Source organism: Oncorhynchus mykiss, chromosome 1 (genome assembly GCF_013265735.2).
Source record: "Oncorhynchus mykiss isolate Arlee chromosome 1, USDA_OmykA_1.1, whole genome shotgun sequence".
Lineage (NCBI taxonomy): Eukaryota > Metazoa > Chordata > Actinopteri > Salmoniformes > Salmonidae > Oncorhynchus > Oncorhynchus mykiss.
In genome coordinates, this window is record NC_048565.1 from 81,862,865 (window position 1) to 81,876,153 (window position 13,289).

General features: G+C 47.2%; 1 protein-coding gene across 1 annotated transcript in view; it reads right to left on the bottom strand.

The window, feature by feature from the left end:
• Nucleotides 1-959: 959 nt before the first annotated feature.
• LOC110530522 (1-phosphatidylinositol 4,5-bisphosphate phosphodiesterase epsilon-1) overlaps nt 960-13,289 on the bottom strand; it is a 41,836-nt gene continuing 29,506 nt past the window's right edge. The window contains exons 22-32 of the mRNA XM_036989917.1: nt 13,127-13,267; nt 12,605-12,904; nt 12,079-12,242; nt 11,624-11,885; nt 4,934-5,052; nt 4,677-4,805; nt 4,267-4,512; nt 3,764-3,922; nt 3,397-3,621; nt 2,764-2,959; nt 960-2,038 (exon numbers count right to left, since the gene is read on the bottom strand). Of these exons, the coding sequence (XP_036845812.1) occupies nt 2,765-2,959; nt 3,397-3,621; nt 3,764-3,922; nt 4,267-4,512; nt 4,677-4,805; nt 4,934-5,052; nt 11,624-11,885; nt 12,079-12,242; nt 12,605-12,904; nt 13,127-13,267 (1,940 nt within the window). The 3' untranslated portion in view covers nt 960-2,038; nt 2,764. The remainder of the gene's footprint in view (nt 2,039-2,763; nt 2,960-3,396; nt 3,622-3,763; nt 3,923-4,266; nt 4,513-4,676; nt 4,806-4,933; nt 5,053-11,623; nt 11,886-12,078; nt 12,243-12,604; nt 12,905-13,126; nt 13,268-13,289) is intronic.

Sequence of the window (13,289 nt, forward strand, 5' to 3'; positions counted from 1 at the left end):
TACGGAGGCCCTGGTGTGACATTGGTTTGACTTCATTTTAAGCTGCATCATATTAATTTGTTATTAAAATTAATAGCCAAGTTAAACCAGACTGACCACGGCTGTGTGAATGGTGAACACAGCATTCCGTCTGATTTAACTACTAGGCTAATATACTAATGCTGCATGTTCAATTCCTACACCTTCAGTGACTGACAAAATATTTCTAGGGGAGTTTCTATGTTCTAGCCATGTGTATTATAATTATTAGCATTTTTCCAACAGCATGTATTGTACTCCTCTGGCTTTCCAAAAACAAATATGGAATCCATCAACCGGAATGTTCATATCTTATTGTTTATATTTAGGCTAATATTCTAAGAATGTTAAAGTCCATCAAGTGGAATGTTCATATCGTATTGTTTATATTTAGGCTAATATTCTAAGAATGTTAATGTCAAGGGAGTGTATGCTTGATTTTTGATAGTATATCAATATTGTTGATGAATAGACTAGTTCTTCAATTAATTATTATTTGATAGTTAAGTCTGAGGTTAAATTGCTCTCTTCTGTGTATTTGTTTCTCCTACCTGTGTGCCTAGCTTGGTTATGACATGGCTCAAGAAACCAGCCAGAACAATGATATTTTTATTTAATTTTTGCATTATGTAGCTTTAAATGCAAAACCTGAACATGGTTAAATAAACTCTTTGCTGTGTTTTTTTAATTTTACAAATACAAAACAGTTTTCTGGGTTCCTGCACTTGTATGATTTGAGTTTGTCTGCTCTATGTAATTTGCACTGATTTCAAAATGACTGCTGAACAAGGAGTTATATTGTTGTGCTAGTGGCTTTGTAATAAAATCTTAAACTTTTTGATCAAGTTCTTGAATCAGTCATCACAGCGGTTTGGTGTCAAATTCAAGTCTGTCATTGTAGAGATTCATTGTGAGGAAATAGACCAAAGGACACAGCTATAGCACTGGGAATGTTTAATATACTAATATGACAGTAATATTGCAGTATTGTACACCAGCAGTAATGTAAAATAGAGAAAAATATTAAAACATGTTTGGAGTTAATGTAGAAATTAGTTTTGAGGGATGATGGGTGAAATTGTCTGTCTGATTATTTGAATCTGACCATGGGAGATTCTCAATTGGGAATAGTCCTTCCTCTCCTCCGTGACCTGGAATCCAGTAAGGGTTTGGCATATGTAGGAGCGTTTAATTTGTTAATAGGTCAACGAAGGAGTTTGGCTCCTCTCCTCGACGGCCACCTCCGGCAAAGGATGCTCGGGTGTATCCTACCGCTGAGGTGTTTTGAAATCAGCCACACCTCCTTTGAAACAACTATTTTCTCAGAGGGGAAAAGCATGTACACATTTAAAAATGATACTCTACTTATTTAACCTTTTATCTATAAAATGTCTAGCATAACTAGAATTTGTAAACCACTTTAAACATGTATTTTGGGATTCCACCTCTAAACATAATTTGCCTGATGACAAGCACATTTATTTCCTGTTTTCATCTCCTCGACTCAAAGGAGGCGAGGAGAGGACGCGAGGAAATCTAATTGAGATTCTTCACATTTCCTCCAGCCACTTCAAACTTGCCACAATATCACCATCTGCTGGTCTGTCTTACAGTCAGTGTGTTCGTCTTTCATCTCCGACTGGATTCGAACCTGGGTCTTCTGCGTGCCACAAGGACAGAAAAAAGGAGAATGGAATGGACTCTAGCTACATGTGTATTTATCTTACTGTTTTTAACAGACAATGTGATTCCACCTCTGTAAATGTAATTTGCCTGATGACAAGTGCATTTATTTCGAAAAGGAGGCAAGGAAATCCAATTGAGATTCTCCCCATTTTCGTTAGGCATTTGCTTGGGGAACTAATGCAAGGCTTCAATAAATGCACATGCCGATAAGGTGCAATTTCCAGCTCTAGGTAGATGTAGATTAGGCTTATTGCCTGGTCCAAATCACATCAGACACCTAGGAGTTGCACGGCTCCAATTCCACATCTTCCCAGTGTCAGCCCATCTTGGATATCTTTAAATAGAGTGTGTGAAGGGAGAAAAACACACAAACATTATATTACAAGCATACAATAATACTATCAATTGGACAATCGATAGCAGAGAACATAAAATATTACTTTTTACACTTCAGTCTGGTTCCCAGATTCCAAATTGGTTCTCTGCCCCAAATGATGATGCTAGCGAGGTTGTTTAGCTGTAAGTTATGCGGTACACTTGGATTTGGTTGTACCATGGAGTTAGTTAGAGAAACTCAAGGGAGGGTTGGACCATAGAGTTAGATAGAGGACGCAACACTGCATCTGTCCCATTATGGCATCTATGAGACCATAGCCAGCGCCAACTCCATTTCGAAGTAGTCAATTTTCTTCTTCTACTACTTTATGAGTTGGTAAACAAACTGAAAGGGGTGCATACTGCCACCTGACGTGTGTTGTCTGGATAGGTATAAAGCCAAGGTTGGCAATATGCTGCCACCTGCAGTTATGGAATGTTTGTATAATTAATTGGCTGGTCCATCCTGATGACCTGGATGGAATTGTGTGATCCTTCCTTAACCCATAGGAAGTTCCACCCAGTTGACTACTTAAGAATTGTGAAAGTCCTCAATGGCGCTGCCGATGCTAAGACAGGCTTTTGGGCACTTATTTATCTCTATGAGTTGGACATAGAGATCCTATAATTCACTATGAATGCACTGTGTGTGTAGTAGAACAGGTATGAAGGAGAACCACTAACGTCACTCTCTGGTCTCACTCCGATGCAGACAGCACACAGCCCTCTCATCATTGCTGTGCACCACCTCAGAGCAGGCGTGAGCCCCGATCCATATGGCCCGGCTCCGGCCTGTCAGTCGTTTCAACTCACTCGCCAACGATATTCCTTTCCGCCGATCCTCGCGAACAGGTCTGACACAGTCTTCATGCTGAGCTGTCTGAGAACATTGAAGCTGTCAATTATGGCCAGCTACTCCAGAGAAATAACCCTAATTTTGGTCATTACAAAATAGAGGGATTTGTTAAGATTTCGAGACATTTGCAAACTGTTCTTTTGATTGGGTTGGTCTTGCCATCTTAAACACAGCAAACATTTTTACCTAAACATATTTACAGTTACTGACAAATTCAATAAATGTGGCCCATGCAGGAAATCTCATACATTTGGCTATCAACAACACTTGACGTATCTCTCACACACACACACACACACACACACACACACACACACACACACACACACACACACACACACACACACACACACACACACACACACACACACACACACACACACACACACACACACACACACACACACACACACACACACACACACACACACACACACACAGTCCTCATCCTATATCCTCACCTCTTTTCCCTGAGCCTGCTCCCTGAGCCTGAGGATGAACTTCCCCTGTCCCCTCCACCTCCCCTGGGCCTGGAATACACATTCCTGGTCCAGGAGGATCCTCTGGGTGGGTCTGGCAGGGAACCTGCGCCCCAGGGGCTCCTTGACTACCTCCTCTATCAGAATGTAGTCACTGGTGTTGCCCGCTGACAGCAGGAGGCTGGACTGTCTGGCTTTCCTCAGTGTCTGCAAGTGAAATGGAGATCAGTTACACGGTTAAAGGCACGATCTGTAATTATAACAGCCTGCCCCTGCAACTTTGTTTGTTTGGTAAGTAATGGGGTTAGGGAAATGTAATCACTCCCGTGACTGACTCCCATATGCTTACCTGTCGGATGAGGTCATTGCCTGTGATGTGTCTGGGAGCTCTGAGGGTCACTGGTGATTGGTCAGGAGACACTCCATGTACTTCCACCAGAAAGGAATCGTCCTCCAGTCCACAGCTGACCTCCATCTCCTCTATAACTGGCTTCTCATCATTCACAAGCTGAAACAAAGGTGAATATTAAAGGTATGGTTGTTGAGTCTTTTTTTAGAGACATCAACAACAGTTCATTCATATCTGCGAAGAATGGCATAATCGGCACATCCCACACATACATTGACAGGAACAGGGTCAGTTGCAGTGCAACACCGCCAGAGCAGTTTTTGGGGTTGAACAAGCTGAACAGGTTGAGTAGATCAAAGAAAGAAATGTCCAATATAATTTGAATTCTAGGCTCTGAAGCAACACAATTGAAAAATGTGCAGCGACTTTACCAATTGGAAGTCGTACATTTGGTCATAAGAGAACGGAAAAGTGATTTTGAGAAGGTTGAAATACAACCAGACCTTTTCTCTCGTTTTGAGGCATACTCTGCCCAGGTAGCCTTCGTCAGGGTTCCAGCTCTCAACAACCCTGAGTATCTCTTCCTCAGGCCTGATCGTCCTCTGCAGGAGAGGCCTCCGAACCTCCCCCCTCTCACCCCGAACCTCACCCTGAGCCTCCCCCCTCTGACGGGGCAATGTCACCCTCTCTTCCATCAGGAAGTAAGAAGGGAGGGAGACTAGAGTAGATGAGGAGAGGGATGGAAGGATCTGGAAGGCAGATATAGAGAGATAGAACGATAGAGATTAAGCATTATATTGCTGCAATTGCACTGTTGAAATGAATCTCGAAGATCCAAATGATCTTAAACCCCCACCAAATGTGTAGAATGCTGAGGTACAGTACATGGTGAATTGAAAGATGACATGCTTACATTGTGTAGGAGCTCTCTGGCAGTGGTCCTCTCCCTCACACCCACCACCGTAAAAGGCTCAGGCCCAGGGACTCCATGGACGGTGACTCTGTACTGCACAGCAGCCCTACGCTCCTCTGTGCTGAAGAGCTGGGAGACACAGACACACAGAAAAATCCTGCACACTCTGTAGCTCTCAAGGACAGGAGTAGGAGAAAACCCTGCACTACAGACTCACCCACTATACACTCACTACACACTATAGACTACAGACTCACCCATGATGCAGGCCGTGAACCTGCTTTTCCGCTGTCTTCAGATGTACGGCTGTAGATGAACAGACTGGAGACTGGCAGGACCTCGTTGTGCTGATTCCTCAGCTGCACGTGCCTGTATCCTGCCACACACACCCCCACACAGTTTTGAAATGATTGCCACTGTTAGTATTGGGAAAATAATGCTCTCATTTGACAGCATTGCAACTTTTTCTGCCTTTCTTATAGTTTTCTTTTACCCATGCTGTCTCTTTTAAACTGAACTTCATGTGGGCATAGAATTTGACCCATTTTGTGGGAATTCAATTAGCTAATCAAATTGAAAAAAGTTGTGTGTATCTCCAACAAGTCAGTTCGTCAAATTTCTGCACTGCTAGAGCTGCCCCGGTCAACTGTAAGTGCTGTTATTGTGAAGTGGAAACGTCTAGGAGCAACAACGGCTCAGCCACAAAGTAGTAGGCCACACAAGCTCACAGAACGGGACCGCCGAGTGCTGAAGCATGTAGCTTTAAAAATCTAATGTATTATTGTATGAAATATGGATTAAAATGATATGCAGCCATAGTTCTACAACCACTGAATGCCTTCAAATGCAAGCATGCCTACCCCCAGAAGAAAAATAAAAAATATAATGAATTATTTTCAGTTTTGAAACAGGGTTACAGTATTTTGAAAATGTCGGAGACATTTATTGCACATCAAACCCAAAGTGTCTGACGATACTCATGACTGAAGCCTACCTTCACAGTACGACATTATTCTGGACAAAAAGATCCAGGTGTAATAAACCTTGAATGGGCATGTGAAGACAAATAGGTACAGGTCATTTGCATGTATCCTATTTGTTTGCACATGGCCATTCCCTTGGTATACAGTATGCCCATTCAGTGTGCATTTTATTCATTTAGCAGACACAGCTTACAGTAGTGTGTGCATACATTTTCTTTTGTACTGGTCCCCTGTGGGAATCGAACCCACCACCCTAGCATTGTAGGAGCCATGCTCTACCAACTGAGCCACATGTGACCATTTGGTGCTCATTCAGAGGCATAGCAGAAGTGAAAAGTGATAGTCCTTAATTAAAACTAAAACAAAGCATTCACCCCACCTCTGTTTTGGTGAAAAGCTGAGGGATGGGCCTGGAGAAAATATAACCACTCTCAAATTCATAGACAAACAAATGGATGCAAGGACAGACCATCCACGAAATCAACATGATAGTTTTAACCATGTTGAGGCTATACAGTCTTTGCATTTACATTGTTTACAAACATTGGAGTTAAAACAAGCATATATTTTTGGTTCTAATGGGAAACGACAGTTGAACTAAGCTCATGAGGAATTTATAAGTTATATTCTTATTCTTATTATTATATTCTTCAAGAATCAATGGGTATATATTATTTATTTACAAGTCCAAAAATGTATGTAGGAACTAAGGATTCTAGCTTTAATGTTAGGAAAGAATGTAGCCCCACTCACAGCAGGTGTTCATGTTTGAAATGTCTCATGTGACAATGAGTCTCTTTTCATCTGAAATGACTATAGCTGTACCAGGTTTTGTCATGTATTGTCATGTTGTGTCTTTCTGTCCTTTCCTTTCACCCTGTCTCCCTCTGCTGGTCGTATTAGGTTACCTTTTCTCCCCCGCTTTCCCCCAGCTGTTCCTTGTCTCCTCTTGACTACCTCGTCACCCCTTCTCCCACCTGTTCCCCTTTTCCCTCTGATTAGTCCCCTATATCTCTCTCTGTTTTTGTTCCTGTCCTTGTCGGATTCTTGTTTGTTGTGTTTCATGCCTGAGCCAGACTATCGTCATGTTTGCTGTAACCTTGTCCTGTCCTGTCGGAATCTGCCGGTCTATCTGAGCCTACCTATGTTTGGTTATTAAAGAAGCTCTGTTTAAGTTAGTTCGCTTTTGGGTCCTCATTCACTCACCGTAACAGAAGAATCCGACCAAGAATGGACCCAGCGACTTCGGATCCTCTCCACTCAGCCGTCGGGATCCAGGGAGCGATGCTAGGCAGACACGAGCAGGAATTGTCTGCTGCTCGACATGCCGTTGAGACCCTGGCCACCCAAGTCTCCAACCTCACAGAACAGGTTCACCATCTCCGCCTCGATCCACCGGCCACTTCCAGGGCTTTCGAATCTCCGGAGCCCAGAATCAATAACCCGCCGTGTTACTCTGGGGAGCCCACTGAATGCCGCTCGTTCCTTACCCAGTGTGATATTGTGTTTTCTCTCCAGCCCAACACTTACGCCAGGAGCACTGCTCGTGTCGCCTACGTCATATCTCTCCTTACTGGACGGGCTCGTGAGTGGGGCACGGCAATCTGGGAGGCAAGGGCTGAGTGTACTAACCAGTATCAGGACTTTAAGGAGGAGATGATACGGGTTTTTGATCGATCTGTTTTTGGGGAGGAGGCTTCCAGGGCCCTGTCTTCCCTATGTCAAGGCAATCGATCCATAACAGACTACTCTATTGAGTTTCGCACTCTTGCTGTCTCCAGTGGCTGGAACGAGCCGGCCTTGCTCGCTCGTCTTCTGGAGGGTCTCCGCGCAGAGGTAAAGGATGAGATTCTCTCCCGGGAGGTTCCTTCCAGCGTGGATTCCTTGATTGAACTCGCTATTCGCATTGAGCGACGGGTTGATCTTCGTCACCGAGCTCGTGGAAAGGAGCTCGCGCTCTCCGTCGCCCCCCTCTCCGCATCACTACCATCTTCCTCTGCCGGCTCGGGAGCTGAGCCTATGCAGCTGGGAGGTATCCGCATCTCGACTAAGGAGAGGGAACGGAGAATCACCAACCGCCTCTGTCTCTATTGCGGTTCTGCTGGTCATTTTGTCACTTCATGTCCAGTAAAAGCCAGAGCTCATCAGTAAGCGGAGGGCTACTGGTGAGCGCTACTACTCCTGTCTCTCCTTCAAGATCCTGCACTACCTTGTCGGTCCATCTACGCTGGACCGGTTCGTCAGCTTCCTGCAGTGCCTTAATAGACTCTGGGGCGGAGGGCTGTTTTATGGACGAGACCTGGGCTCGGGAACATGACATTCCTCTCAGACAGTTAAGGGAGTCCACGGCCTTGTTCGCCCTGGATGGTAGTCCTCTCCCCAGGATTCAGCGTGAGACGCTACCTTTAACCCTCACTGTTTCTGGTAATCATAGCGAAACCATTTCTTTTTTGATTTTTCGTTCACCTTTTACACCTGTTGTTTTGGGCCATCCCTGGCTAGTTTGTCATAATCCTTCCATTAATTGGTCTAGTAATTCTATCCTCTCCTGGAACGTCTCTTGTCATGTGAAATGTTTAATGTCTGCTATCCCTCCTGTTTCCTCTGTCTCTTCTTCACAGGAGGAGCCTGGTGATTTGACAGGGGTGCCGGAGGAATATCACGATCTGCGCACGGTGTTCAGTCGGTCCAGGGCCACCTCTCTTCCTCCACACCGGTCGTATGATTGTAGTATTGATCTCCTTCCGGGAACCACTCCCCCCCGGGGTAGACTATACTCTCTGTCGGCTCCCGAACGTAAGGCTCTCGAGGATTATTTGTCTGTAGCTCTTGACGCCGGTACCATAGTCCCCTCCTCCTCTCCCGCTGGAGCGGGGTTTTTTTTTGTCAAGAAGAAGGACGGGTCTCTGCGCCCCTGCATAGATTATCGAGGGCTGAATGACATAACAGTTAAGAATCGTTATCCGCTTCCTCTTATGTCTTCAGCCTTCGAGATCCTGCAGGGAGCCAGGTTTTTCACTAAGTTGGACCTTCGTAACGCTTACCATCTCGTGCGCATCAGGGAGGGGGACGAGTGGAAGACGGCGTTTAACACTCCGTTAGGGCACTTTGAATACCGGGTTCTTCCTTTCGGCCTCGCTAACGCTCCAGCTGTCTTTCAGGCATTAGTCAATGATGTCCTGAGAGACATGCTGAACATCTTTGTTTTCGTTTACCTTGACGATATCCTGATTTTTTCACCGTCACTCCAGATTCATCTTCAGCACGTTCGACGTGTCCTCCAGCGCCTTTTAGAGAATTGTCTTTTTGTGAAGGCTGAGAAGTGCACTTTTCATGCCTCCTCCGTCACATTTCTCGGTTCTGTTATTTCCGCTGAAGGCATTAAGATGGATCCCGCTAAGGTCCAAGCTGTCATTGATTGGCCCGCCCCTAAGTCACGCGTCGAGCTGCAGCGCTTTCTCGGCTTCGCGAACTTCTATCGTCGTTTCATCCGTAATTTCGGTCAGGTGGCAGCTCCTCTCACAGCCCTTACTTCTGTCAAGACGTGCTTTAAGTGGTCCGTTTCCGCCCAGGGAGCTTTTGATCTCCTCAAGAATCGTTTTACATCCGCTCCTATCCTTGTTACACCTGACGTCTCTAGACAGTTCGTTGTCGAGGTTGACGCGTCAGAGGTGGGCGTGGGAGCCATTCTTTCTCAGCGCTCCCTCTCTGACGACAAGGTCCACCCATGCGCGTATTTTTCTCATCGCCTGTCGCCGTCGGAACGTAACTATGATGTGGGAAACCGCGAACTGCTCGCCATCCGGTTAGCCCTAGGCGAATGGCGACAGTGGTTGGAGGGGGCGACCGTTCCTTTTGTCGTTTGGACTGACCATAGGAACCTTGAGTACATCCGTTCTGCCAAACGACTTAATGCGCGTCAGGCGCGTTGGGCGCTGTTTTTCGCTCGTTTCGAGTTTGTGATTTCTTATCGTCCGGGCTCTAAGAACACCAAGCCTGATGCTTTATCTCGTCTCTTCAGTTCTTCAGTAGCCTCCACTGACCCCGAGGGGATTCTCCCTGAGGGGCGTGTTGTCGGGTTGACTGTCTGGGGAATTGAGAGGCAGGTAAAGCAAGCGCTCACTCACACTCCGTCGCCGCGCGCTTGTCCTAGGAACCTTCTTTTCGTTCCCGTTCCTACTCGTCTGGCCGTTCTTCAGTGGGCTCACTCTGCCAAGTTAGCCGGCCACCCTGGCGTTCGGGGTACGCTTGCTTCCATTCGCCAGCGTTTTTGGTGGCCCACCCGGGAGCATGACACGCGTCGTTTCGTGGCTGCTTGTTCGGTCTGCGCGCAGACTAAGTCCGGTAACTCCCCTCCTGCCGGCCGTCTCAGGCCGCTTCCCATTCCCTCTCGACCGTGGTCTCACATCGCCTTAGATTTTGTCACCGGACTGCCTTCGTCAGCGGGGAAGACTGTTATTCTTACGGTTGTCGATAGGTTCTCTAAGGCGGCTCATTTCATTCCCCTTGCTAAGCTTCCTTCTGCTAAAGAGACGGCACAAATCATCATCGAGAATGTTTTCAGAATTCATGGCCTTCCGTCAGACGTCGTTTCGGACAGAGGTCCGCAATTCACGTCTCAATTTTGGAGGGAGTTTTGCCGTTTGATTGGGGCTTCCGTCAGTCTCTCTTCCGGCTTTCACCCCCAGTCTAACGGTCAAGCAGAACGGGCCAATCAGACTATTGGTCGCATCTTACGCAGTCTTTCTTTTCGCAACCCTGCGTCTTGGTCAGAACAGCTCCCCTGGGCAGAATACGCCCACAACTCGCTTCCTTCGTCTGCGACCGGGCTATCTCCTTTTCAGAGTAGCCTCGGGTACCAGCCTCCGCTGTTCTCATCTCAGTTCGCCGAGTCCAGCGTCCCCTCCGCTCAGGCTTTTGTCCAACGTTGAGACCGCACCTGGAAGAGGGTCAGGTCTGCACTTTGCCGTTATAGGACGCAGACTGTGAGGGCTGCTAATAAGCGTAGAACTAAGAGTCCTAGATATTGTCGCGGTCAGAGAGTTTGGCTCTCCACTCAGAACCTTCCCCTTAAGACGGCTTCTCGCAAGTTGACCCCGCGGTTCATTGGTCCGTTCCGTATTTCTCGGGTCATTAATCCTGTCGCAGTTCGACTTCTTCTTCCGCGATACCTTCGTCGCGTCCACCCGGTCTTCCATGTCTCCTGTATTAAGCCCGTTCTTCGCGCCCCCGCTCGTCTTCCCCCCCCCCCCCCCCCCATCCTTGTCGAGGGCGCACCCATCTACAGGGTCCGCAGGATTTTGGACATGCGTCCTCGGGGCCGTGGTCACCAGTACCTCGTTGATTGGGAGGGGTACGGTCCTGAGGAGAGGAGTTGGGTTCCCTCTCGGGACGTGCTGGACCGTGCGCTGATCGAGGATTTCCTCCGTTGCCGCCAGGTTTCCTCCTCGAGTGCGCCAGGAGGCGCTCGGTGAGTGGGGGGGTACTGTCATGTATTGTCATGTTGTGTCTTTCTGTCCTTTCCTTTCACCCTGTCTCCCTCTGCTGGTCGTATTAGGTTACCTTTTCTCCCCCGCTTTCCCCCAGCTGTTCCTTGTCTCCTCTTGACTACCTCGTCACCCCTTCTCCCACCTGTTCCCCTTTTCCCTCTGATTAGTCCCCTATATCTCTCTCTGTTTTTGTTCCTGTCCTTGTCGGATTCTTGTTTGTTGTGTTTCATGCCTGAGCCAGACTATCGTCATGTTTGCTGTAACCTTGTCCTGTCCTGTCGGAATCTGCCGGTCTATCTGAGCCTACCTATGTTTGGTTATTAAAGAAGCTCTGTTTAAGTTAGTTCGCTTTTGGGTCCTCATTCACTCACCGTAACAGGTTTGGGTCTTCTAATAAAAACACACTCTTTGTGTGTGTGCCAGTGTGTGGAAGATAAGTCACAGATTAAATGATGTAGCGTGCGTGTGTGCCTACCTGTCCTGAGTGCTCTGAGTGATATGATTCTCTGAGCGGTGGTCTGGGAGCTGTTGTGTTCCACCACAGTAAACCGTAGGAAGGCCAGGTCAGCCATGAGCAGGGGGAGGTGGAAGCTCTGGTTCCATATGGGGTTCAGGGGGTTACGGTGAACGGGTTTGGTGCGGAAGTGACACCCGTCAGCCTGCATCCCCAGGATGTCTACCTCGATGCATGGACTGCCTGCTGTAGTCCCTGGGCATAGATTCTGACCAGAGATAATCTGGAAGGAATGGAAAGAGAGAAGGGGGGGATAAGCGAGAGACACAGATAGAGAAAGACGTCAAGAAAAAATGTGTTGCACCAGATGAACTGACCGAAAAAGGAAACCGGTTGACACTGCTACCTTTGAGGATCACTAGCTACTTGTTGTACACATGTATACATTCAATCCATTACCTATGCTATGTACTCACAGTGAGAGACAACAGGACGGGGCTCATCCCCCTTGGGTCTCTGTCCAGGGGGCAGAAGTGTCCGTAGAGTGGGCAGCTGGGGTCCCACAGGACCGGGGGCTTCAGGACGTACCCACAACCCCTGTTAGGCTCAAACATGGCGGCATTCAGTTGCAAGGGAAGGTCTGTCAGAGAGAGAGAGAGGGAGAGAGAGAGAAAGAGAAAGAAATATGTAAACTATTGGAGAGACTGAAAAATAGGTTTGTGCGCCAACAACTAGACTTTCAGACAGACAATGTAATTTTCAAGAAGCATGTTGTGCTCCAATTTCAAATGACTTCTCTGAATCAACTTCTGAAATATTGAATTCGCCAAACCTCTTGTCCCTTCATACTTTTGACTGAATGTAGACAGGGCCAACTCGTTCTGGCAATAGGCCAAATATCAATTCCTCATATGAGGCTAGCCAAATTAATTTCCCACTTTCTTTCATTTGGCATAATGAAGCAAACTTTACTTAGTTGACGACTCCTAGCGTCTAGCTCACCATCGGTCTGGTAGTTGAGAGCGACCAGCTGTATTCCATGCAGCCAGAAGAGTAGGGGACTAGGGTTGGTGGAGTCGATACGTGTGGCTGCTGGGTAGGTCCGCAGGAGCTGGGCGCTGGTGTGTTGGATCAGCTTCTGGGCGTAGCGGCGACACAGGCGTTTTGCGGCGTTCTCATTGACTGAGGAGACATGGTAGCACTTTGGGGTGTGGATGAGGGAGCTGAGGGAGGCATTACAGGTGTACAGAGGGGAGGTGGGTGGTTCTTCCCAGTTGGAACGGGGGCCCTCTGATGCTGCTCCTTCAGATTTAGGGGGAAAGGGTTATGAGAGGAGTGTGTGTGTGTGTGTGTGTGTGTGTGTGTGTGTGTGTGTGTGCGTGTGAACGCAAAGGGTTTAACTCATCAACTTTCAAATATATCCAAAAGATGTCCAGCCTGTCTAGGAAGAAGTAGCAGACCCTTAACCATTGAGTTAGAACTACGTTTTGATAGCTAAGCATGGGGCAGAGAAGGATAGTCTACCTCTCCCTGGGGTGCGCATCACTGTCGATGGGTCCCCTGGAACACCTTTCTCTGGATCTTTCCCAAAGATGTACCTCCTTCCCTTTCCTTTAGGAGAAAGAACTTCCTGTCTCTCTTTTCTCTCCCTGGAAGTGGATAGACCTGGGACACACAGACTTATACC